This window comes from Strongylocentrotus purpuratus, unplaced genomic scaffold (assembly GCF_000002235.5).
Source record: "Strongylocentrotus purpuratus isolate Spur 01 unplaced genomic scaffold, Spur_5.0 spur5_scaffold_1, whole genome shotgun sequence".
NCBI lineage: Eukaryota > Metazoa > Echinodermata > Echinoidea > Camarodonta > Strongylocentrotidae > Strongylocentrotus > Strongylocentrotus purpuratus.
Window position 1 is genome coordinate 22,842,907 of NW_022145594.1, and position 24,459 is coordinate 22,867,365.

General features: G+C 39.6%; 1 protein-coding gene across 1 annotated transcript in view; it reads right to left on the bottom strand.

Moving 5' to 3' along the window:
* The window catches only part of LOC115918118 (V-type proton ATPase catalytic subunit A-like), a 28,490-nt gene extending 4,450 nt beyond the window's left edge, over window positions 1-24,040 (bottom strand). Inside the window, exons 1-13 of the mRNA XM_030977825.1 lie at window positions 23,919-24,040; window positions 20,302-20,397; window positions 16,217-16,345; window positions 15,412-15,626; window positions 14,519-14,656; window positions 13,311-13,462; window positions 11,713-11,875; window positions 9,026-9,134; window positions 7,876-7,998; window positions 4,947-5,061; window positions 3,548-3,755; window positions 1,651-1,805; window positions 168-339 (exon numbers count right to left, since the gene is read on the bottom strand). Of these exons, the coding sequence (XP_030833685.1) occupies window positions 168-339; window positions 1,651-1,805; window positions 3,548-3,755; window positions 4,947-5,061; window positions 7,876-7,998; window positions 9,026-9,134; window positions 11,713-11,875; window positions 13,311-13,462; window positions 14,519-14,656; window positions 15,412-15,626; window positions 16,217-16,345; window positions 20,302-20,368 (1,746 nt within the window). The 5' untranslated portion in view covers window positions 20,369-20,397; window positions 23,919-24,040. The remainder of the gene's footprint in view (window positions 1-167; window positions 340-1,650; window positions 1,806-3,547; window positions 3,756-4,946; window positions 5,062-7,875; window positions 7,999-9,025; window positions 9,135-11,712; window positions 11,876-13,310; window positions 13,463-14,518; window positions 14,657-15,411; window positions 15,627-16,216; window positions 16,346-20,301; window positions 20,398-23,918) is intronic.
* Window positions 24,041-24,459: the final 419 nt, after the last annotated feature.

Sequence of the window (24,459 nt, forward strand, 5' to 3'; positions counted from 1 at the left end):
GTTTTTACTTTTTTAAGGCGCTTCTTGATCATTTTGAAGCACAATTTTTTTAGGGCTTCAATATTACACCATATCACAGACACTGATAATACGTAGGGCCGTGCATCTCAGATTTAACATTGTTAAACGATGCCTTTAATTAATGAATGTACTGATGAAAAGCTTACCTTGAATTTCATAGAGGATAGTTTGTACATGATGTCTCCCATGCTCTCTCTGATAAGAGCATATGTGATCTTGTTCTCGCTCTGAGAGGTGCTCTCTACAGCATGTCTGGCCATGTCGTAGAACGATACAATGTTGCTCAACATGCCAACCGTCTTGTAGAATGGACAATATCTAAGAGAGAAAGAGAGAGACAGAACAATTCAATATTACTCAGGTGAGGACATGGACGTTGTCTGGCATTTTTTTAAAAATGCATATCTAAAATTATTTTAAAGAAATAACAATGAACGAGTCTGAAATTTGATTGACAGACAGGCTTCGCCGACTCACCAGGCCTGTGCGCGACAAACAAGCGAGTCATCGATTGCGAAGTTCATGACAATGACTCTGTATTGTTATGTTTTCAATAGGCACAGGCCATAATGGAATGTGCAAGAAACAATATCCTGTCAGTAGTAAGATGTTTTGATTGAAGTTTAAATAAAAGCTTGGGGTTGAATAGTTTTATTGTGTGTAAATGACCGTTAGATCTATACTAGCTTCATAGGCTGCCGCTGTGCCAACGATCGCCTGACTGTGTGAGCGTAATTGAGAGCTGCTGTGGCTGGTCGCCATTAGCTGGTGTTGTTGGTCTTTGTGTGGACATTTTCGGTGGCCAGTGGAAGCAAATGAGTGGCCACTGGTCGTGTTAGACAGGTGGTCGTTGTATACAGGTTGTTAACTACATGAAATCTCACAGGGGGATTTTGAGTGGTCGTTACAGACAGGTGGTCGTTGTATACAGGTTCTTAAGTACATGAAATCTCACGGGTGAATTTTGAATGGTCGTTCTGGACAGGTGGTTGTTACAGACAGGTGGTCGTTAACACAGGTTTGACTGTACATGCTTTCTAATTACCAGTCAGGTCAAACAATCATCATCACCAAACAAAGTGTTCTTCATTTCCCGAAAAAGCATCAAAAACAATGTCCAAATGTGGAGAAACCAATTGAATATGTTAGGGATTCAATTGGTTTTCGACATTTGGACATTATTTTTTATGCTCTTTCGGAAAATGAAGACAAAATTGAGAAATTCTAAAAATAGATTTTTATGACGTCACAGCTTCGGTACTCTATACCGAAACATCAAATCAAATGACCGCTGCTAGTGCTTTGCATTAGTAAAAGAATCTCTAAGAACAGATGACTTTTTATTTTTCCCTTCACCAATTTTCTGATTTGTGTGAGCATACAGAATAACACAAACTTATGTAGATTAAGGAAAAAGTATGTTGAAATAGCTTCGATTTTATATTGTCCACATAAATGGAGACAAAATCACTATACAATCAAATTAAGTGTCAGAACACAGTGCTAACGGGGAGTGTTCTGTAAGTATAATGCCATTGTAAAACTGCAAAAGAAAAAGAAAATCAAACAGAAATAGAAAAATCAAATCCATTTATTAACTCTTATCAGAATATTGTTCAAGCGACTCACCTATCATACGACGAGTATCCGTTCTGCTGGAGGAAGTCATCCTTGAGTAGTTTAGCAATCTCTAGGGTGATCTTATCGGACTCAGCGAGGGAGCCCTTTCCTACCAGCTGCACAATTTCAGACAACTCTTCCTCTTCCTGCAAGATCTCCCTTACCTACAGCAAAATATAAATAAAAATATTATAATAATGAACTCACAGGGGGGATAAGTGAGCACTAAAAAAAAAGGGTTTTTTGTTTTCCCCTCAACCCCGCCCCCCTTGAGTAAAAAGAAAAGAAGAGGATGCGTGGGGAAAAAATGGCATCTAACAACATTCCCCCCTTTCGAGTAAGAAAACTGGGGAAAAATTGGGGGGGGGGGGAAATAGGGCAAAATAGGGAAGAATAGAGAAAATAAGGGGGAAAATCAGGAAAATCAGAATAAAATATGGAAGAAAAAAAAATCTGGTAAATTTTTTTTTTTTTTTTAATTGTGGATTTCTTTTATTTTTTTTAATCGGGAAGAAGAAAAAAAAATTGGGAAACCGATTTAAATCAGGTTTTTATCAGGCCTGACTCATTAGCTGCATTTACACTGCAAGCAAAAATCATTGATTTTGATTGTATTCCTGTGTAATGTAGGTATTTGAATACTTCTGGCAAACAACGAAAAAACCTAAATAAGAAACAAAAATCACCTCTGGAATGTGCTTTTTTTTCTAAACGCCTGCCCAAATTTCACTTGTTTTTGCAGTGTAAAATCAATTCATTTTATTTCAATCAATCAAAAACACCAGGGAGAGTGTTTCACAAAGACTAAGATCGACTTAAGTTGGGCTTAACTATGGCAGGCTATTCAGGCCACTGGTTGCTCTCATCACTGGTCTCTCAACTATGATCTTTAGATAACAGTTTTACCTTCAATAATAAATTATAATTTTTTTTTTTGTTGTAGATTTGTGATCGTGATTTGTACGTCCATTGATAGACCATTGCTAGTAAACGTTGAGAGCAAACAGTGGCATGAATGCTCTGTCATAGTTAAGTCTAACTTAAAGTTGATCCTAGTCTTTGTGAAACACCCCCCAGGGCCCTGCTTCAATAACACCGTTTAAAAAAACAAGTTACAATAACTGTTATAAATATAAGCTACTGAAGTCCTGGCATAGAAGTTTCGCACTTGTTCCCGATGAAAAGTTTCATGAAACAGGGATCCTGCACTGACATTTTTAAACCTAACCTAGCCATCCTAGCGCTGCATATTAATATTTGAATAATATATAAATATTTGCGTTGGTACGGCAAGGTGGAGAACAAATTACTATATTAGCCAGATTCTGGACTAACCAGTATGTCGCAATGATTATGGACAAGTTACAACCTGGAAAGTCATTCGTTTACGGTAAACCATACCAATTTTCGCGCAATGTCACTCATTTTAAGTAAACATAGCTTGCACTTGTATTTTTTGTGTGAAATCTCATTATTTGATAAATTATCGCGTTGGATTCTGTGTGCGTGCGTATCTTGAATATTTATGACTAGCGCATAACGTGTAGGTTCCTATAGAGTACCGAAGCTGTGACGTTATAAAAATCTATTTTTAGAATTTCTCAATTTTTTTCTTCATTTTCCGAAAGAGCATCAAACATGGTAAGGAGCCAGAGCATATAACACTGAGTTCCTATAGGAAATTTATTTATTCAGATGGTCATATCTCAGTCAATACTTAACATATTCAATTGGTTTTCGACATTTGGACATTATTTTTGATGCTATTTCAGGAAATGAAAAAAAAATTGAGAAATTCTAAAAATAGAATTTTGATGACATCACACTTCACCACTCTATTGAGCTAATCAAAAGCAGCGGTAGGATGGCTAGGTTAGGTTAAAAAAAAGACGCGTCCTGCACTGACCTTGGTCCTGAGTGGCACAAACTCTGCATAGTTCTTATCATAGAAGTCGTCTAACGCCCTCATGTACTTGGAGTAGCTGATGAGCCAGTTGATGGAGGGGAAGTGCTTGCGCTGAGCGAGCTTCTTATCCAATCCCCAGAACACCTGAACGATACCAAGGGTTGCGGAGGTCACCGGGTCAGAGAAGTCACCACCAGGGGGCGACACACTGAAGAAGAAATAAAAGTTTACTGTTAGTGTCAATGGATGTTGATTAAACTTGAAGGCCTGAATTCACAAAGGAGGTTTACATTTAACCCATGGTTTAAACCCTCATTTACATAACCCATGGATTAAAATTAGCGCAAAATAAGCGTAACACAGTCAAGAGGTCCAATATTTGACGCGCGCAAGGCAAGGTACGCTTATTTGCGCTAATTTTAAACCATGGGTTAAGTAAATGAAGGTTTAAACTGTGGGTGAAATGTAAACCTCTGCTGTGAATTCGGGCCAAAGAGAGTTACACTGTGGGATTTTTGGATTATTACAATTCAATCAGAGTTTTTTTTAAACAGGTCCCTGGGTTAACTTTATCATGAAAATGATCTAAAGCTAACATAAATAAGTTCAGCTCTACACATAGCTACTCCGATATCCTACATTAATCTTAAAAAGGCAGATACCACCCGACCACCTCCCCTCCCTTAAACTGCTAAGAAAAAGAAGAAAAAACAAACACTCTAAACATCTGGTTCAAATTAAAGCATCTATGTAAGTATGTAATGGTCCACGTACATTATTTTAACATTTTTCCAAAGGTAGAGGAGGGGAAATGGGGGTAAATTTTACTTAATATCAAGAGGTTGTATGTTGCCTCTTCCAAAATATTCTATGGTCATGGTGGCTGTCCATTCCTGTTCATGTCAATGACCAAAAAAATTGTTACATCAAGTAATGGATTAAAGGGTAAGTCCACCCTGATATTGAGTTGGCTTTAATAGAAGCATGAGGGTAAAATGAGAGAAACAATTCAGTGAAAGTTTGAGCAAATTCTGTTTAGAAATAAGAAAGTTATGAATTTTTAAAGAAGCGATCAATCAAACACAAATTGTCAACACTATGATGTATCTTACGAGCTTCTTTCTCATTTGCCCTGTATTAAAAAGCTTGCATGAAAAAATCTATTCAGTCAATTAATAACTATTACAGAAAATGAAATTCACGATATTTTCTCTACAGAGCGAATTGGAGAGTGCTCACCAATATGTGTTTACCTGACAACAACTTCAAAAATTCATACCTTTCCTATTTTTCAATGCATATTGCTCAAACTTTCTCTCATTTTTCATTAAAACCAACTAAGTATCAGGGTGGATTTTCCCTTTAAGGTTAGAGGAACATTTTGGGGTGATAGACTTACGCCCCTACGATGCTGACACTGCCCTCTCTGCTTGGGTTTCCTAGACATTTGACTCGACCGGCTCTCTCATAGAAAGAAGCTAGACGGGCTCCTAGATAGGCTGGGTAACCGCTGTCTGTAGGCAGAAAATGAGAATTTGATACAATTCAATTAAATTCTATTTTATTCGTCCAAATCAAATAAATGATAATGTTACATGTGATTTATTTACAAGCAATAACTATACAAACATACATGACAAAAAACGTTTTAATTGAAATACAGTCAAACCTGCTTTAGTGACCACCTGTCTACAAAGACCACCTGTCTACAACAAGCACATTTTTTGTTTCCCTTGAAAATGGTTTCTCATTGAAACATGTACTAAAGGAATCTGTCTACAACAAGCACATTTTCGTTTCCCTTGGACGGTCGCTGTAGACAGGTTTGACTGCATATAAGTGATGAATACACATAGACATTGACACAGACAGACATTTGAGTAAAATTACACATAGCATGAGTACGTGATTGGATATCTTAATGATTTGTGTGGTCAGCATGACTATGTATACATGCCAACATTTGAAAATCAGAAATCTGTACACTATGTGCGCGAAGCGCACATCACGAGCGCGAAGTCCTTTTAGCCGGGGTCCAGGGCCCGCTTTAGGGCCCTGGAAGCTCTGGGTTTCCAGATGCTCTCTGGTGCAATCTGAGCCTATTTTAGGGACCATTTCCCCTAAAATTCAACCCAAGTTTATGGGTAATTTTTGTGTCATACTAGGTCTAGGCAAATTCATGCAAAAAAATATATTCAAGAAATTGACTTGAAAACACATCAGACAATTAGTCTGAACCGAGTCAGGAGCAAATTTGAAGAAATTATATTTTTAAATGTTGTAAAACCAAAGATATAAGAAGAAAACTGACCAAGTATCTGTACTAAAAATCGTACATGTAAAATTGGCATACCTGCCAACCTGAGACAAGAGAAATTAGGAGTAAATTTTTCTGGATGGACTACGAGGTCGCGAACCACCGAAGGATTGGGGTAGTAGCCCGTAGATTGGGGGGGGGGCAGAGATGCCAACCCTATAGGATGGCTGTCAGTAACATTTACCATATTTGTCCGTAACAAATGGGGGTCTTTCCGTAACGCAAGACACCGCAGCATAATTTTCGCGCAAAACGTACACAAACACCCAATCACTTACTGCATTTCGAACCTACCATATTCAAGTCCAAAATAAAGATGTGCATAAAAACGTTTTTAAAAATCTGTTTCCAGTCAAAGGATCTCCTTCTCGGGTACTCGCTCTTTTGAGTGAATCCATGATAATATTCAGGAAGAAAACACCTCGTTCAAGCGTCGAATGGCAAATTCGAATCCACAGTCAAATGGCAGAGCTCGTATTCTACACACGCACACGTACACTCACCAGTACCACAGACACACCATACAGCCCAGGCCGCTAGGCCGGGCGTTCATGAACAACAACACACCGTATACCGCACTGCACTTGCAATGCGCCCGCTGAATCACCGAAGTCTTCGCTACTATATTGCGGGCGCCATGCGCACGATCATCTACCCCCATGCTTCCCTCAAAAGGCACGAACGCACGTAGCATACGTAGCGGCCGTGTTGTTTTGGAATTAAACAAGATGGCGGCGGACGGACCATGTGCGCGAAAGTGTCTATCCAGTGTAGTCAAATTCAGTGAACCTATGAGTGAATGCGTGCGACATGCAGCGCTGTGTGCGGAGGCTATGTGATAAGGCGGCATTCGCTATATAAAGTACTTATGTTTATCGTTTCCCCGTAAGGCGTGTTCTGGTTATCAGTGTGTGTGTGTGTATTGGGTTTTTACAGACGTGTATCAATCAGATATGATTATTTACGTCTGGGACCGACCTTTAAACGTCACCATCCGAAAGACGTGACTCAGTTTCGAACCTGCGTCCTCGGCTGAATCAGTTTGTAACTTCCACTTTTAAGCTGGATTTCGGGCGCACGCCACAACGCCTAGTTGCTGTGTTATGCTTTAGTCTTATGCAACAGTCGTTTGTTTTAAAAATATTTTAAAATTACAAAAAATCGGAGTTTTGAGGCATGCAATCGGAATTCGGAGTGGGTATGAAAAAAGCGGAGTAACTCCGCCTAAATCGGAGTGGTTGGCAGGTATGAATTGGTCGTAGACATTCGACAGCTGAAAATGACGCGCACGGTTGTGGTACGTGCGTTCTCGAATCCAAAATCGTATCTCACACACACACTCTCGCCATACCGCGAATGGTCCGTCGTGGGGAGCTAGCCGCCCGAGAGTTTGCCAGCGATACCAACGCACCCTCGGAGCTCCGCAGCGCACAATTTTAGCGGAACTCGAAAGGTTCGAGGTGGGAAGGTGGCGGGCAAGCTTTTTGCCATCGTTCCTTGTATTCCTGTTTGATCTTCTGAATTCGTCTTGCTGCTGTTCCGCTCATTTTGACAGATTTTCTTCCGAGACAAATCACAAATCACAAAGTATACGGTACCTCGAAACACGTACTTTGCATGGGGACCCTATGCATATACGGTGCGCTAGCCGCGATAGCCAATGCATGCATGCTGCGCTGATATGCGTGCAAACGTATAGAAATTATACTTACGAGATTTGCCAGCGCAAGTATTTACGTACGGAAATGTTACGTACGGAAACACATATCAGAGTGCACGTGGCGCGCAGCAACACGCTGCCACTGTACGTACATATCAGTGCACGCTGCACGCACCTTGAGCAATGCAATCCGTTCAGCACTCGATCGGATCAATGCTATGTATGGAAAGCCAAATTCCCCAAAATTGGAACGTTCCGTTTTTTAGGGCTATAAAAACTTCAAAAACGGAACAGTTCCGTTAAAATCGGAACGGTTGGCATGTCTGGACTATGGTTTGAAAGACAACTTACCAGCAGGCATTTCAGCCAGACGACCGGAGATCTCACGAAGAGCTTCGGCCCACCTGGATGTTGAGTCGGCCATCATGGAGACGTTGTAGCCCTGATCACGGAAATACTCCGACAATGTCACACCTGAAAACAGAGATAAATATCTGTGGTCACTGAAAAACTTAAGACAATGATATGCCTGAGCATAAGAAAGACTGGATGAAATACAGAGCATTATACTGAAAATACCATCGAGACAGATTAATGGGCAAAGAAATGCTCCGTTCATGATCCGCATGGAGAGAAGAATGGATACCGTAATTAACGTTGTATAAACCGCCCTCTTTTTCGCCTTTTTTTTTTTTGCCAAGATTTTTTTTTGTGTGTGTAAGATCATTAATGTAAATTAAAAAACAGTAGGGGACCTAGGATAGAACCTTGTGGTACACCATGTAATAGAAGAAAAATTGGAGGAATTATTATTATAAACTACATATTGAGATCTATCAGAAAGATCACTTTCAAACCAAGATGACAGACAAATTTGAGTGTTGTTCTAGTTTCTGAGTGGTGAGTCAACACACCGATTACCGAGCTGGGAGACATTGCCAGGCATAAATCAAAACTTTAAATTTTTTTTTTTTTTTTTTTTGGTGTACCGTGTATAAGCCGCACCCCTGTCTTTGAATTTTGTTCGGCGGCAAAAGGTGCAGTCAATACACCGTTAATTACGGTAGATGAAATATAGAGCATTATACTGACAATACCATAAAGACATATCAATGGGTAAAGAAATAATCAGAGAATGTTAGGCAGGAAAAGAACAAAGACGAGCATCAAATAGTGTTCAGTGAACCTACTCTAATCATCAGGGAGGGGGGGGGGGGGGGGGTTAAAATCTTGCAACTATATTTCTGGTAGATCAATATTTTCATAATCTGAAGCTAAGAGTCAATCAATAAATATTCAATCAAATAATGGCACAAGCATACTTTATCTATGGTAGTCATGAACGCTATTACTATGTTCAACACAATAAGTTTTCACTTTCCTAACATTTTTTTTAGTAACAAGATTACCTGAGTGTACAACCCTCCTCCCTACCTTTACCACCCTCCACCTTCTTCAGTTATTGTTGCTCAAATTGCTTCCAAGCTAGGTCTGTTCTTACCTGTGTAGATGGACGCTTCCCTAGCAGCTACCGGCATGTTGGATGTGTTAGCCACCAAGGTAGTTCTCTTCATAATAGACTCTGTTTTCCCGCCGATTTCTACTGTCAGCTGAAAGTGGGGGAGAGAAATTTACAACGGGGTAAAAACTGCTCCAAAATGTAGACTTTGTATAATGATAATTACAAATAGCTTGCATGTGCATAGCATAAATTATAGTGCATCTCTTTGGTTTGTATGCTCTTGTCTAGACTGTGTCTAGCAGTCGATACACATGTATGTCTTTAGCAAGGCAACGTGTTCTACAGCTGTGTTGAGAGAGGAAACTGTAAATCGAAGAGTCTTAAAGACGCATCGGAGTGGGCTCTCGTGAGGAATTCAACACCGTTTGGGTGTTTATCCCATAACAGGTGTTGAAAAACACCAGAATTGGTCTTTTATGGCCAACAGGTGACCCATGTAATGCTCTGCATTTTCCATCCATTCACACATTATGGTAAAGTCATTGTTTTGCTTTTCCCTTAATAATAATAATAATAATAATAATAATAATAATAAAAATCTTTTAGTCCACTCCGAATTTTATTAAACCGAAACGGAAATTCTTTTTGCCCAATTGATCATGAGCCCGGCAGCCTCTGAGCAGCGCCAGATCGACGTTGCTCTATCCCTCATTGTTGAACTCCAAACAAGGTAGCAGCAACGGCTCTCCCTATAATTTTTAAGTCCAACTTAGAGTTAAGTTCGACTTAGAATCTTTGTGAAACACTCCCCAAGACTCAAAATGAGAGAGCAGGCCTTAAATTTCGTCATTTTTAGGGCAAGGCCAGTTTGGCCTCGAGTACCTCATATTTTTAAGGGCACCAAGGCCAAAATATTTTTACAAAAAGGGCATCGAGGCCAAAATATTTTACAAAAAGGGCATCGAGTATGAGGCCAAAAAAATTGATTCTATTTTTGTTAGATGTCATGTGTATTTTATGAAACTTGTGCAGGATCAATTTCCCATGACTTTTAGCACCAGCTTCTTCACAGAATGTATAGAGGTCTACGGTACATACAAACAAGCAGGCGCGTAGCCACGGGGGGGGGGCACGGGGGGCATGTGCCCCCCCCTAAAATTTCCAGGATCGGTTGAAATTTTGTAGACCCCTTTTTTTGACCTCGATCGATTACATGTATGTGCCCCCCCAAACACCAAACTCTGGCTACGCGCCTGCAAACAAGGCGGCGGCCCGCAAGCCTTAGATTTAGCAGCCAGGAGCAAGGGGCAATTTTTTTTTTAAGTTGCCCTTTGCCACGGGAATTTACCAGAGCAAGGGGCAATTTTCAAAAAACAGATAGGCCGCTTATCTAATCATAACATATGATAAGTTCAAAGAGAGTCTACAAATGTTAATTTCATAATGTGAATAGATCGAACGATCAATTTAATAACTTTTTAATCTTAACAATATGAACAGGAAAGATTGATTAAGAACATCAAACTTGCACATTAAACAGTATTTTAAAGTAACTAAAAATATTGATGAGCAAATGAAATAAATTGTCAATTTCACAAACATCGAAAGTCAGAAGGACTTAATTGGCAAGTTTACCGGGCCGGGTATTCCAAATCAAAATCGCACCTCACACATAAACCTTCCGCCACTCTCTCGGTAGTAGGAGCAAATTTGAAGAAATTATCTTTTTAACTGTTGTATAGATTCTAGAAAGGTCTACATAGGCCTAACTAATGAAATAAGATGTAAAAATGTCCTTATAGACATTCGACAGCTGAAAGTGACACGCTCAGCTCAGTTGCGTAACGTGCATTCACGAAGCCAAAATCGTTCCTCGCACACACACTCTCGCCACTTTTGGTGGGAAGCTGTCGGGCTGGAAGTTTGCCAGCGAAACCGATGCACCCTCGGAATTTTACCGGGACTCGAAACGTTCGTCTTGGGAAGCTGGCGGGGTAGCTTTTTGAAGCGAGGTCGGCTGGTGGCAAAATGAGAGTAACTACGATCGAGAACATCGTAGGTGTTCTTAACTTATTAATAAGATAATTCTAAATTCTATTTGAGATAAAATAATAAACTAGGCCTACAAACAAACCTCGACAGATCTCTAATGACTATTTGAATGCTTGTTTATTTCTCCATTTCTCCATTTGACGATTTGTTTTCTTGATCCTGGCCTTCGATTTGTACGTACGTGCGTGCGTCAACAGCATGCACCATATGCATATCATGCGATCGCATAATATGAACGTACGTGCGCTAGCGCATTGCCTATATAATAACAAAGGGCGCATTTTCACGGCACTTGCGCCTTATTAAAGCACTAAATACGAAGCTAGAAGAGAGCTCGTGGGCGGCAAACTGTTCGTGATTCGTGTATTTTTACTGTTCTAATAATTTATGGGCGCATTTTCACGGAAAACACTTGCGCCTTGCCGTCTAGTTTTAGATGATTATGGGCGCGATTGGTGGTTTTATGTGCGCAAATTTAAAATAAAAAGGGCACGTCCAGTTGGGAAAAAAGGCACGTCGGCCAGTTTGAAAAAAAGGGCACGGCCTTTTTGGCCGTGAATATATCTTTTTTTGGGAGGGCACCGCGGCCAGTCATAGGGGCATCGACGGCCTGGCCGTCGATGGCCGTCGATTAATTTAAGGCCTGAGAGAGTCATTCGATTGGAGCTGTTTACCTCTGGGAAATCTCTCAACACTTCAGACATCTCGTTGCCACGTTCACCACATCCTACGTAGACGATGACGTCACTGTTCGAATACTTGGACAGCGATTGAGAGATGACGGTCTTGCCGCACCCAAAGGCTCCAGGGATAGCCGTCGTTCCCCCTTGTACACATCTGGACAGGAAGAGCAGAAATAGTGTTCTTTAGATGTAGAGTGACTTTTGATTCTTACTGAATAACACAGGTTTAACACTATCATATCCAAATCATCTTACCTACCGACTCAACATGCAAATGCTTTTCCTAATAGAGTTGCTTAAATCATAGACCGAAAGCTTCAGTCTCTGATATCAACGGTTGTTCCACTGAGATTACATCTGGCTCCTCGGACCGCCTCTTATACATAGACTGAATTATGTCGTATGTGGTAGTGTGCGTAAGGAATTATCAGTGTCAAACTTTTATATTTCTTGTGCATATATGATTGACACAAGTTATCTATAGACCTATGGAATCTCTTTAAACAATAAATTTCATATTAATCAAAGAAAATGTAACAATTACTACGGTGGTATGGTTGACCCGTCTTTGATAATAGTATTCATAAATTTGCTCTATTTTGGCTGTAATACTAAATAGTTGTACAAACTTAGCAATAGATACAAGACACTTTGTCAAAAATCTACACTTTGTTGTTAATATGTAAAAGGAATAAATGAATAGATGACTCATTCATACCTTCAGAAAATGTTGGAGCTTATGACTAAAGGCTCGTTTTTACACGACACAGGAAACCATTATTATGTGTAAATTAATTACTAGTGAGAATTAAAAAGTATGTACGTATAGCTTTGTGCAACAAAGGTCCCACACATACTGACTATCTATGTATTAGAAGATATAAAAATGTGAAGTTTATTATGCTTTAATAATGAGAGTGGGTTCTTGTATAGCGTTCATGTCAGTCAGACTTGACACTCCTGGCACTCCAGAATTACTACCCCAGCTTTAGCACGGCAGCCATTATGGCACCGTAGCGTGTCAAAGGATTTAAATCTTGCCAGGTACCCATTTACCTCAGCTGGGTCAAGTGTGGCAAATGTAGATTAATATCTTGCCAAAGGACATTAGGGCCATGGCGGGACTTGAACCACAAACCGTGTGATCCACAGTCCAGGTGACATGTCCACTAGACCACGACACCTCCCTCTTAAAGGCCATCTGTAATAGTTGGCTAGGAGGGTTTAGACCACCCAGGAAGGTCACTGACAGGTGGCTATCTCATCAACTCTGCTCTCAATTAACATAAGAAAAAGAGGATCATGGGGGACCAATGGTCACCAATTAGGTATCATTTTCTATATAGAGGGAGCAAGTAGCTATAAGTAGTACAGATAGGCTTTAAAAAAAACGCTGTGGTTTAGTCACTGTTCTACACATTTTTACATAATAGCAGTGAAGGGATGTTCCTTTGTCTACCACAGCAATTGTTGAGGGTAGAACGAGGAACTGTATATTTTGTCCTCTTTCTTTGGCCGTCATGTGCATAGTGAGTGCGTCGTATGTGAACAGACCTGAGGAGGTTGAATCAATAAGGAGCGGAACTTACGGGAAGAGAGCATCCAGAACCCTCTGTCCAGTGAGGAGGGGGTAGTTGGCTGGGAGCTTCTCTGAGACCGGTCTGATGGTACGTACTGGCCATACCTGGAGCATGGTGTGTTTGGTCTTTTGGCCGTCAAACTCTGTTTCCAAGACAACGTCCTGCGCGAAAATGAAGAAGGCCATATTCAATTATCACAAATAGAAGCAAATTTTTTTCATTCCATATCCAGATTTCTTATAATTCTGTTCATCACTTGTACAGTCAAACCTGTCTATAGCGACCGCCCAAGGGAAACACAAAAAGTGGTCTTTGTAGATGGGTCGTCTTTGTAGACAGGTTCCTTTAGTGCATGTTTCAATGAGAAACCATTTTCAAGGGAAACTAAAAATGTGGTCTTTGTATACTGGTCTTTGTAGACAGGTGGTCACTAAAGCAGGTTTGACTGTACATACTTAGGGGGCATATCTTCTGGTGGTATTCTGAAAACGATTGTTATAGATCTTTGATGTAAGAATAACGATGTTGATTGTCAGAGTAAATCAGGACAATGTCTGCCCAAAGCTGACCCTATTCGCACAAGTTTAAAAGAAACATCTGCGCAAGCACCAAATGAAAGTTTTAGTTTAAGGTATTTTCAGTTTGTTTTGACAATTCACATAATTTTCCCTAACAACAAAGATAACATCCTCTCCTACCAGCGCTAGTTCTCTTTCGAACAACAAGCTCAAGAAGGATAACCAACAGTCCTTCTCAGGGCTACACACACTCAAGAAATATTACCAACAGTCTTTTTTCAGTCTAATCCTCCCTCTCTCATATGGTGCAACCGTTAGCCTACTGTATAAAGATAACATAGTGTTCAGAATATGGCCCCAGGATGGGGGTGAGGGATTTCACAATATTACAGTTAAAGGGGCTGTAGCATGGGAAATACTGGTTGAGGCCATCTATGTCTTCTTTTGAACAACTGCGCGTTAACGAATAGACTTGATTAACTAGGTAAGCGCGCTAGCGTTCGTGAAACAAACCGAAGTTCTCCTCACACTTCGGTTTTGCGTATGTTGCATGTACGTGAGTGAATATGTAGGCCTACTGCGGTCGCGTCATCCGTAGTCGTATTATACCCGATTTTCCCCAAGTGGGCCTCGGGGAAGACGCATAGTCTCGTCACGCTACAGCCCTTTAAGGTAGGCCGAATGGGCTTCCACACTCACCGTGATAGTATATAAACCTGGCTCTGCAATCCATGTAACTGTACCCCTGGCCTTTGGGGGTAGCATGAGGCGATGCTCAATCAGGGTATTCTCAGGACACGTCCCGTAGTAATCACCACCCGTGATGTGACTGCCAACCTGTACAAGGGTTAAAGGTCATCAACAGGTCAAAGGTCAAAGTAAAATCAATGTAACAAAATGGTTGTTATTAGTGCAGCGTCTGAAACAAAAGCTCAAGCAGAAATTGGATTTGTTGTTACATGTTGACACACCATTTGCATAATTTTGAGGCAGATATATTATCTTTAGGATATATATGAATCTTAGAAATGCCAATGTAACTGCAAAATATATGCATCTAGTTTAGTTCCATTTCCTTTTGGAAATTTCTCATTAATAGTTTGATCTTTATCTGGGTAACCCTAATTACAGAGTAAAACAAACGAGAGCTAGAAATACATTGCAAAGAGAGCCAGGGTTTCACACTGATCCAAAGTGGTCAAGGAAGCTGTAAAAAAGGAGGTGTTTTTATATCTCTCACAGAAATGATTGTAAGACTTCGGTGTCCATTTGCCGTTGGAATTTATGTGGTGTCATGCATTGCAGAAGATATTGCCCGATAAACATAATAGGACCTGGATCTATCTGGACCAATCTATCTGGACCAATCTATCTGGACCAATCTATCTGGACCAATCTATCTGGACCAATCTATCTGGACCAATCTATCTGGACCAATCTATCTGGACCAATCTATCTGGACCAATCTATCTGGACAACTCTATCTGGACAAATCTATCTGGACCAATCTATCTGGACTAATCTATCTGGACCAATCTATCTGGACCAATCTATCTGGACCAATCTATCTGGACCAATCTATCTGGACCTACCCTGATTCCTGGATAAGGTTTGAAATCCCACTTCTTGGTGCGACTGAGCGCTTTGACGTTGACACCACGTGGAATGTAGATACTCTGGGTAAGGTCGTTGATGTCTTGGAGAGGACGTTGGATCCCGTCAAAGATGTTGTCCAGGATCCCCGGTCCGAGTTCAACGGACAGCGGAGTGCCCGTCCTCAGGACAGGGTCACCAACACTCACACCAGCTGTGAGAGGTCAAGGAACTGTTAAGGAATATCTCACTCAGCATGTTTCTACAGGAGACACAGGAAATAAAAATACTGTCTTCCCAGAGTTGACCCAGAAAGTAACCCCTATCGAAATGTATTTTTAGGAAATGTTTCTAAAAAACTAAGATGGTGAGTGTGCCAGGAATAATCCACCTCTTGTGACGGGTACACTATTCTATGAGCATTAGTTTGAGAGTTATAATCAGATTATGGTATATTTGTACACTCAATGTACATCAATATGAGATACACTGGTTGTCATACCTGAATGGGGGCCATATCTACAATCCCTCACTAACACTGCCCTACATATTAATTGAAAAAGGGAGCACAGGCCTGAATTGTGACCATTTCTACAAATGCCCACTGATACACGCCTACACATAGTGGTAACTGAGAAAGGATACATGTCTCTTTCTAAACCTGTATGGTGGCCATACCTACAAACCCTCACTAACACTGCCCTACATATTAATTGAAAAAGGGAGCACAGGCCTGAAAGGTGACCATTTCTACAAATGCCCACTGATACACGCCTACACATAGTAATAACTGAGAAAGGATACATGTCTCTTCGTAGACCTGAATGGTGGCCATATCTCCTTCCAGTCTGATGATCTCTCCTACCAGCTCACTGTGACCCACACGCACCAGCTCGTACATAGCTGCTCCGGACATACGCTCTGCTGTAACAACTATAATCAACAAGAGAGAAAGAGAGAGAAATAGAAAATTTATTAAAGGTATTAGATAACTTGCCTCTGATGCTCAACAAAATCCTGGATTTAGTTCATGCTGCAATAATAATTATAAACCTTTAGCAGGCTTTAGGTCAGAAATGAATCTCATGACTTTTACAAGCCAATCACATGTTTGTTATCAAGATATTTATGATTGGAATTGGTTATTAATAACACAGTCTAGTTGGGGAAATGAGTATGATAAAACCTGTCCCTCAAAGATTTTTACTTTTTTGAAGCACTTCATTATCATTTTGAAGCCCAATTTTTTAGGTCTTCAATATTTCACCATATCACAGACACAGATAACACATAGGGCATGCATAGATCTTAGATAAATTGTAGAACTGGAAAATTGTTAAACAATGCCTTTAAAATTATTTGGTGAGTTATTGAAAGGTGAAGTGCAATAGTAAAATGCAATGGGGCATTTTCAAATGTGACAGTGTTTTTCATATGTTGGAGGGTACCGGGCTCGATTTGGATTCGTCCTATTTTCTGGTTCCTTTTATCCTTTTATGTTGTACAATAATGTTTATAGCTTAACTACAATGAATAAATAAAGGGGTTACATCTTGGACTGTGAAAACAATAACGAACCATATTTTATCATTTGGCGTATTAATTTTTTCACTTATAATCCTAAACACCACATGCAATGATGCAAGTAATGACAGAGCAGAAAGAAGGAAAACCCTGTTGAGGTCTATAAGAACTATACATGTACTCTCATAGGTACATGTCAATGTATAGATATTACTTTTGTTTTTCTACTAATTGTATGCAGTAGTAGTAGTAGTAGTAGTAGTAGTAGTATAAGAAGTAGTAGTAGTAAAAGTAGTAGCATCATTATTACTATTATTATCATTATTACCGGTATTATTAGATTTGATTTGATTCATTGAATATAATACATTTTCATTGAAAGATCACATACAAAAATATTCTACAACAATTTTTCCCTCCTAAAGGATTGAACACTAAAATCAAGCAGAACCAGGGCTTGAATTAATCCAAGGCCACCAAGGCCATGGATGCCCCTTTGATTGGCCTCAATGCCCCTCTCACTGGCCTTGGAGATTTTTTTGTGCCCTTTCCAATTCTTCCTATTTGTTCTGTAATATAGGAATGTGCCCTACAGAAATTGAATGCCTGCAGAAGTTCAGAACCATCTAAAGATGAAATGGGGTAAACAGCAAAAGCTCAAAAACATGTCAACCATGCTTGATAAATATTTTCTAAACATTATATTACATAAAAGTGCCCTATCCAATGGGAAAAGGAGGTGAGTAATATCTGTGGATTATATAATGTTTCATTTCTAGTCATTGATTCAGCACACAGGAAATCACAAGTACAGATACACGCTATTTCCTGTATACCAGCATCTACAATGTAATGCTAGAATCTAACAAACCACTTTAACACACATGTACATGTATGCAACACAACATAGTAGGATACAGATGGGTTTATTGAGGTTGGCTCTACAATCAGTTCTTCTACTACCCAATTGGTCTATTCCCATTTGGTCTACATCCAGCCCGTTTACTACCCACAATGGTCTATAATCATGTTGTCTACTTATCATTTGGACTCATGACCAATCAGGCTAATAGTCATTTGGTCTAATTTTAATTTGGTCTTGCCTCAAAATAAGTCTACCGGTTATAACCATTTGGTCTATTGCTCATTTACCGGTAGTCTTATTTCCAGTCAGTCTAATTCCCATGTTGTATAATGTCCATTTTGTCTAATATCCATACATATGCTCTAAAAATCTTTTTATTATAAATAATAATAATAATCATCATCAAATGATCATTAGATCTTACAGATGGTAGAGAAAATGGACATTATGGAAACTGGGAATTAGACAAACTGGTTATTAGACTAAATCTAATTAGAGATATATAGAAATTAGACCACATGACTATTACCGTTGCTTAAATGGTCAATAGACCAAATGATAAGTAGACAACATGATTATTAGACCATGTGGATAGTAGACAGGCTGGGTGTAGACCAAATGGGAATAGACCAATTGGGTAGTAGAAGAACTGATTGTAGAACAAACTGGTTGTGGGCCAAATTCACCTTTCTCGTATACCAGCATCTAATACTAGAATCGAAGGACTACTATATTACACACATGTATGCCACACAACATGTAGAACAGATGTAAAAGGGCTGGCATTGTGATTGTATTATCACTATCATAATCTTGAAGGCACTTTTTTCACACAGGTGCAGAATTAATTTCCTGGTCACAAGGATCATATTTCAACATCTGCTTTTCCATGTAGGAAAAATTGAGGATAGTAAATATTCAAGAGTCCTAAAAAATTCAGTAAATTAGTGTAAACAGCTGAGGACATATAGTCTATGTACATGTAGATTGGAACTGTCTTTCAAATTATAATGTAACAAGTTGTTCACAATATTGATATGAAAAGCTGTATTTCCAAAACTACATGTACATGTACATATGTACACTCTGTACATTGTACATGTACATGTACCGTATGTCTTCTATATCGACAGAAAGTATACAATATAGGTCAAGTATGTTTTTAGAATTGATACATTACATTGTATGATTGTACCTTGCAATATCTTTTCAATATCATGTCTTTTGGTAAATTGAATGTATGTTCATGCATACATGTACATGTATACTGGTACAACATCATCATCATCATCATGACAATCACCATTACCACAATTCTCACCAGCACCACAACCATTACAATCACCATCACTACCATCATTATCACCATCACCACCACCAACACCATCACCACCATTACCACCATCCCCATTACCATCACCACCAACATTACAATTATCAACATTTCATCACTACCACTATCCTTACCATCATCACCAACACCATCATCATCCCCACCAACACCATCACCACCATTACCACAATTATCACCATCATCATCACCACAACCATTATCACCATCACCACCATCATCACCATTTCATCACTACCACTATTGATCACCATCATCTCCAACACCATCATCATCACCACCAACACCATCACCACCATCACCATTACCACAACCATTACAATCACCATCACTACCATCATTATCACCATTACCACCACCATCACCATTAACAACATTTCATCACTACCACTATCCTCACCATCATCACCAACACCATCATCATCACCATCACCATCACCACCATTACCACCATCATCACCATCATGTACATAATAATTGTAATAATTCATTTCTATAGCGCCGTCTATCTAGAAATTCTATTCTGAGGCGCATTTTTTATTACCCCGGCTTTAGCCTTGCTGCCATTACAGCGCTCTAGCATTTCAAAGAATTAATTCATACCAGGTACCCATTTACCACCTTGCCAAAGGACATTAGTGCCGTATCGGGGATCGAACCACGACCTTTGAATATACAATGTAAAGTCAAGTGCTTAAACCACTCGACTATGACACTTCTCAGAGATGCCAACCTCTTGACACACAAAAAAACAGACTGAGTATCCTCAAAAGTCAGATTTTCACAAAAACTTGACACTACCACTGGCCCGTCAGCCTTGGGCTAGTAAAATTTCGAAAAATGTTTGCTTTTCATTAAAAATTTAATGAGAAAATTGTAAAGCAAACTTTTTGTTGGGGTTTACTTGTACATGTTTTTATGAGATTCTGCTGGGTTTAAAAAAAAAAATTAAAAATTAAAAAATTCAATTAAAGTTCGTATTTTAGGATTTTAAGATTGTATTTCACTCTTATTATCGTACTGGTTGGCATCTCTGAATTCTACATGTATGAGATGAGGAAACAAGGTGCATGTGGTGGTGTCACTGTTAGCATTCATCTATTTTTTAATCTACAAGTACAATTCAGAGAATTTTAGAGAAAGACTTACCAGGTCCTGACACAGCAAAGACGTAGCCATACTTGCTCTCTTTCTCATTGTCTGCCACTTTTAGCATGATGAAATGATTTCACTAAATTTCCCGTTCTGAAAACAATGAAAAGGAAAAAAATCTATTACAGCATCACAACAGAAATAAACTTAGACTTAAAGATACAGTTGAGTTCTGGTCATGTGATTGCATTGTGAAAGAAACTTTGTGGAACGATCAGAAAAGGTTGATCATCTAGCATATACTGTACATGTACAATGTATTGGTGTGTACTGCAAGGGTCTGGAATCATCAAAATGATAAGAAATTTGGCCTAGTCTTGATAAAGTTACAAGCACTGTACACAGAAAGATGCATAAGGGACTACACAACCATGTGGCATAAAAATCTGTCCCAATTTGTATGATGTTACATGCCATGTTTAGAATATTAAGGCATTTGAAGAGCCATGCATTTCATAGGACATATTTTCTCTGATGTTCTTCCACTTATTGATAATGCTCACAAATTATTGTTTACCTCTTCCCGGAACTCAACCTTCTCTTCAATAATCAATAATAACATTCATATAAGCGCTTTATTACAAACATCAATAGCTGTGCTACCCTGATAAGGCACTCGATAATAGCAATTTGTTTAGTGTATTAAGTACATGTACAGAGTGTGCTGAATTAGCAAACTCCCTGGGCGCGTGCCTTTTTAATAATAATTTAATATTGGATATTTATGTAGCGTACATATCCACCCTGCAAGGTGCTCAAAGCGCTCCAATATTACCCTGGCTCTGCTAGGCTACCGATTTCGGTGCTCACAGCATTCAAGGAAATCCTTCATACTGGTCCCAATTTACTTCACCTGGGTGGAGTGTGGCAAATGTAGAATATATTGCCAAAGGATAGTGTCGCGCCGGGATTCAAACCGCGGACCTTGTGATCGACAGTCCAGCAACGTATCCACTCGTTCACGACACCTCTACACTGATGATCACTATTAATCTTAAACAACGTATCAAATTAGCAACGCATAAATAGTTTCTTTGCATTTCAGTCAAAACCAATATCGCGAACTCTCGTTAGCATTTTTTTAATTACACCTTGGTCCCTAATTAATTATAGATCTAATCACTTCAGGAGCATGTGGAAGCACTGACTGGAAGGTAAGCAAATCGCTATCAGTCCAGTACAGGGCCTGACCTTTACTTTTTTTTTAGGGAGCCAGCCGGGCTCCTCAAGCACTTTTTCAGGGAGCCCGCAGGGGTTTCAGGGAGCCCAAGTTTATCACGTTTTTTTTGTGGTCATAATAATGGTCATTAACTATTAAAAAATTAAAACACACCGTCACGATACCTTTTTTTATAATCATCAGCGCCGGGACCAGGGAGGGGTGTATTATTAAGTGTAAATGTGACCATGAGGATTAACTGACTGTACTGAAGAATTAATCTTACAACTATTATGAAGCCCTTTGGCTACAGTAACAGTCTAACATTGGACTTTAGGTTTTATCAGAATGAGAATCAGATATAGTCATTGATTATATTTCTCGTGCAATCGTTACCAAACAACACAGGCACTATGTTGAAAGTGTCGACGTGACTCACTGTTTTCATGAATGAAATCTTGCAAATAAAAGCTCAGTCGTAATAGCAGACGAAACGTGATTGAAATAGTCAAATACTTTTTTTTTTTTAATTAATCAAATGACGTATTACTATATGACAGCCAACCCATGGAAGGCTAAATTACTTTCAGTTTACAATAAAAACATTTTGTGAAATACATAAACTGTAAGAAAAAAACACACAACAGTTTATAGTAGTACACAAACCTTGCGAAAACATATGAAAGAAATAATAAATTCATTTATTGATTGCCGTTAAGTTAGTCCAACGACATTCAAGTCAAACTTTTTTATTCCATATTTTATTCTTTTCAGTCCCTTTGACCATTTATACACGCCGTTTTAACGATTGGCTACGAATCTCCCTAATTCGTACATATGTTCACAAAACAACAATCAACCCCTTTTTACACACGCCTTTGAAGTTTGTAGTTCGTAAAATTATGTTCAAACAATAATCAAGTCCATCCAGGTACGCACGCTGAAGAATAAGCACTCACGATCACAATCGCACATGTATCACAAACACGAGTCGACGTAAACATACACTCAGCTCTGGCAACGCAGCGACCACGTGCGTTTGTCTTAGTGTGTACATTCTCTGAGTGCACCGACATACAATGCAGCATGTATTGCGCACTCGTTACGAGTGCGGAGATATAACGTTACCATGCATGGCATTCCTGCACTGATCAGTAGGGGCGCTGGTCCAAGAATGAGGATCGTCCTCATAAACAAGGATATCCTCATAAACGAGGACAAAATGCGTCCTCAAAAATAAGGGTTGTCTGCATTTTTAAGGACGTTTTTTTTCATCGGTGCTCTGGGGGTTTCATGTTACAGAACGGCCTGCTGGCGATGCCAAAAATGGATTCCCCGGGGGAAAATAACCCTAGTTCACCGTCTACTTTTATGGGTTGTCCGTCTTCCCAAGGATTTATTGCTTATAATGTGAAAGTCTCTGTACAATGTCAATGTAAAATGCATCAAGAAAATCATTGCAGAATCCGTTTTTTGCATCGCCAATGCACCGATCAAAAATATGAAACGTCTGCAAAAATGCAGACGGTCCTTATTTTTGAGGACGCATCGGTCCGTGTTTACGAAGACGATCCTCGTTTATGAAGACGATCCTTATTCTCGGACCAGCGCCCCTACTGCTGATCTCGATGTGTTTTCTTTTGCAACTCATTATTCGCGCTGGAGTTGAGCCAATTGTGCCTTGGAATGCCTAGCGCATATTTCATGATTTTGACTGCGGAATTTGGGTTTTTAGATGGATTAAAACATGGATTAAAGTGCTGGTAAGAAACAGCATTTTTCGTGGCTGATACTAGAAAAACTTAGGGAGCCAGCCGGGGCTCCTCAAGCACTTTTTCAGGGAGCCCGCAGGGGTTTCAGTGGCCAATGGCCACCGGGCTCCCGATAAAGTCGAGCCCTGCAGTATCAAATCTCACTTTTTGGGTTAAACTCTTGACCGATTTCAAATGCTTTGTATGAGAAGAAGTGTCCACTAGAATCTAGTGTCTAGTGAACTCCAAAATGCAGGACTCTTTACCGTGACCATGCGAAGCAAAGTAAATCTGGCTGGACATCATGGACATGGACGATTAAATCACTCACAAAGTCACAGTGATTGATATCAAATAAAACCTATAGGCTAGATCCATGATTCACACGCTCAGACACTGTCCCACTCCAGCTCCAACACTCAATTTAATTAAAGGAAGAAGAAGAAAAAAAGGGGCGGGGTATGTTTTCCTAATCCTTCAATTCATTCACCTGTTTCGGCAATTCTTCTCAATGGAAATTGGATGATCATGCCAAGTCAAATTCAGAATCCTGAAATCGAACCTTTATTCATCATTATTCATACCAAAAGCATTACTAAATAAAGTATTTAATGAAGTTATAGGCAATAAAATTTCCACCACGTAAAAATTCAATTATTTAATTAATTACGTGGCTATAATAATGATATAAAATACTGACTTACGTGCAGCTAATCTCTCCTGAAAATTCTGAACTGATCGGATCAGTAGCAGTCTACATGAATCACATGACCATAAAGATTACACGCGAGAAGACTTTAGACGAATGAACCGGTATCATTTAATCTCGCCCATCATACGATTCGCACTCGTACAGACACCGTTCGGTCGATAACGGTATATCTCACCGATCTCAGCAAAAAACCAAAAAAAAATACGTGCTACAACGACTATAATAATTATAGGCCTTCCTTAGATTTTAGGAAAATGAAATGAATGTTGTATTCAGGGGCGGCGATTTCTTTTCACAACTAGGGGGGGGGGGGGAGAGAGACGAAATGCGAGGGACGAGGGAGCGTATTAGATTAACGAGAGGGGCGCGCCCATGCAGTGGCGTAATTAATGAGCAAAAATGTTTTTTTTGATGGGGGGGCGGGGCAGCTAGAAAGAAAAAAATCTTGGCCACCATCCCTCTTACATGTTACATGCAGGCCCCGCGGAACTTTTTTCAAATTGGGGAGGGGGGTGGGGGCTAAATTATTTAAG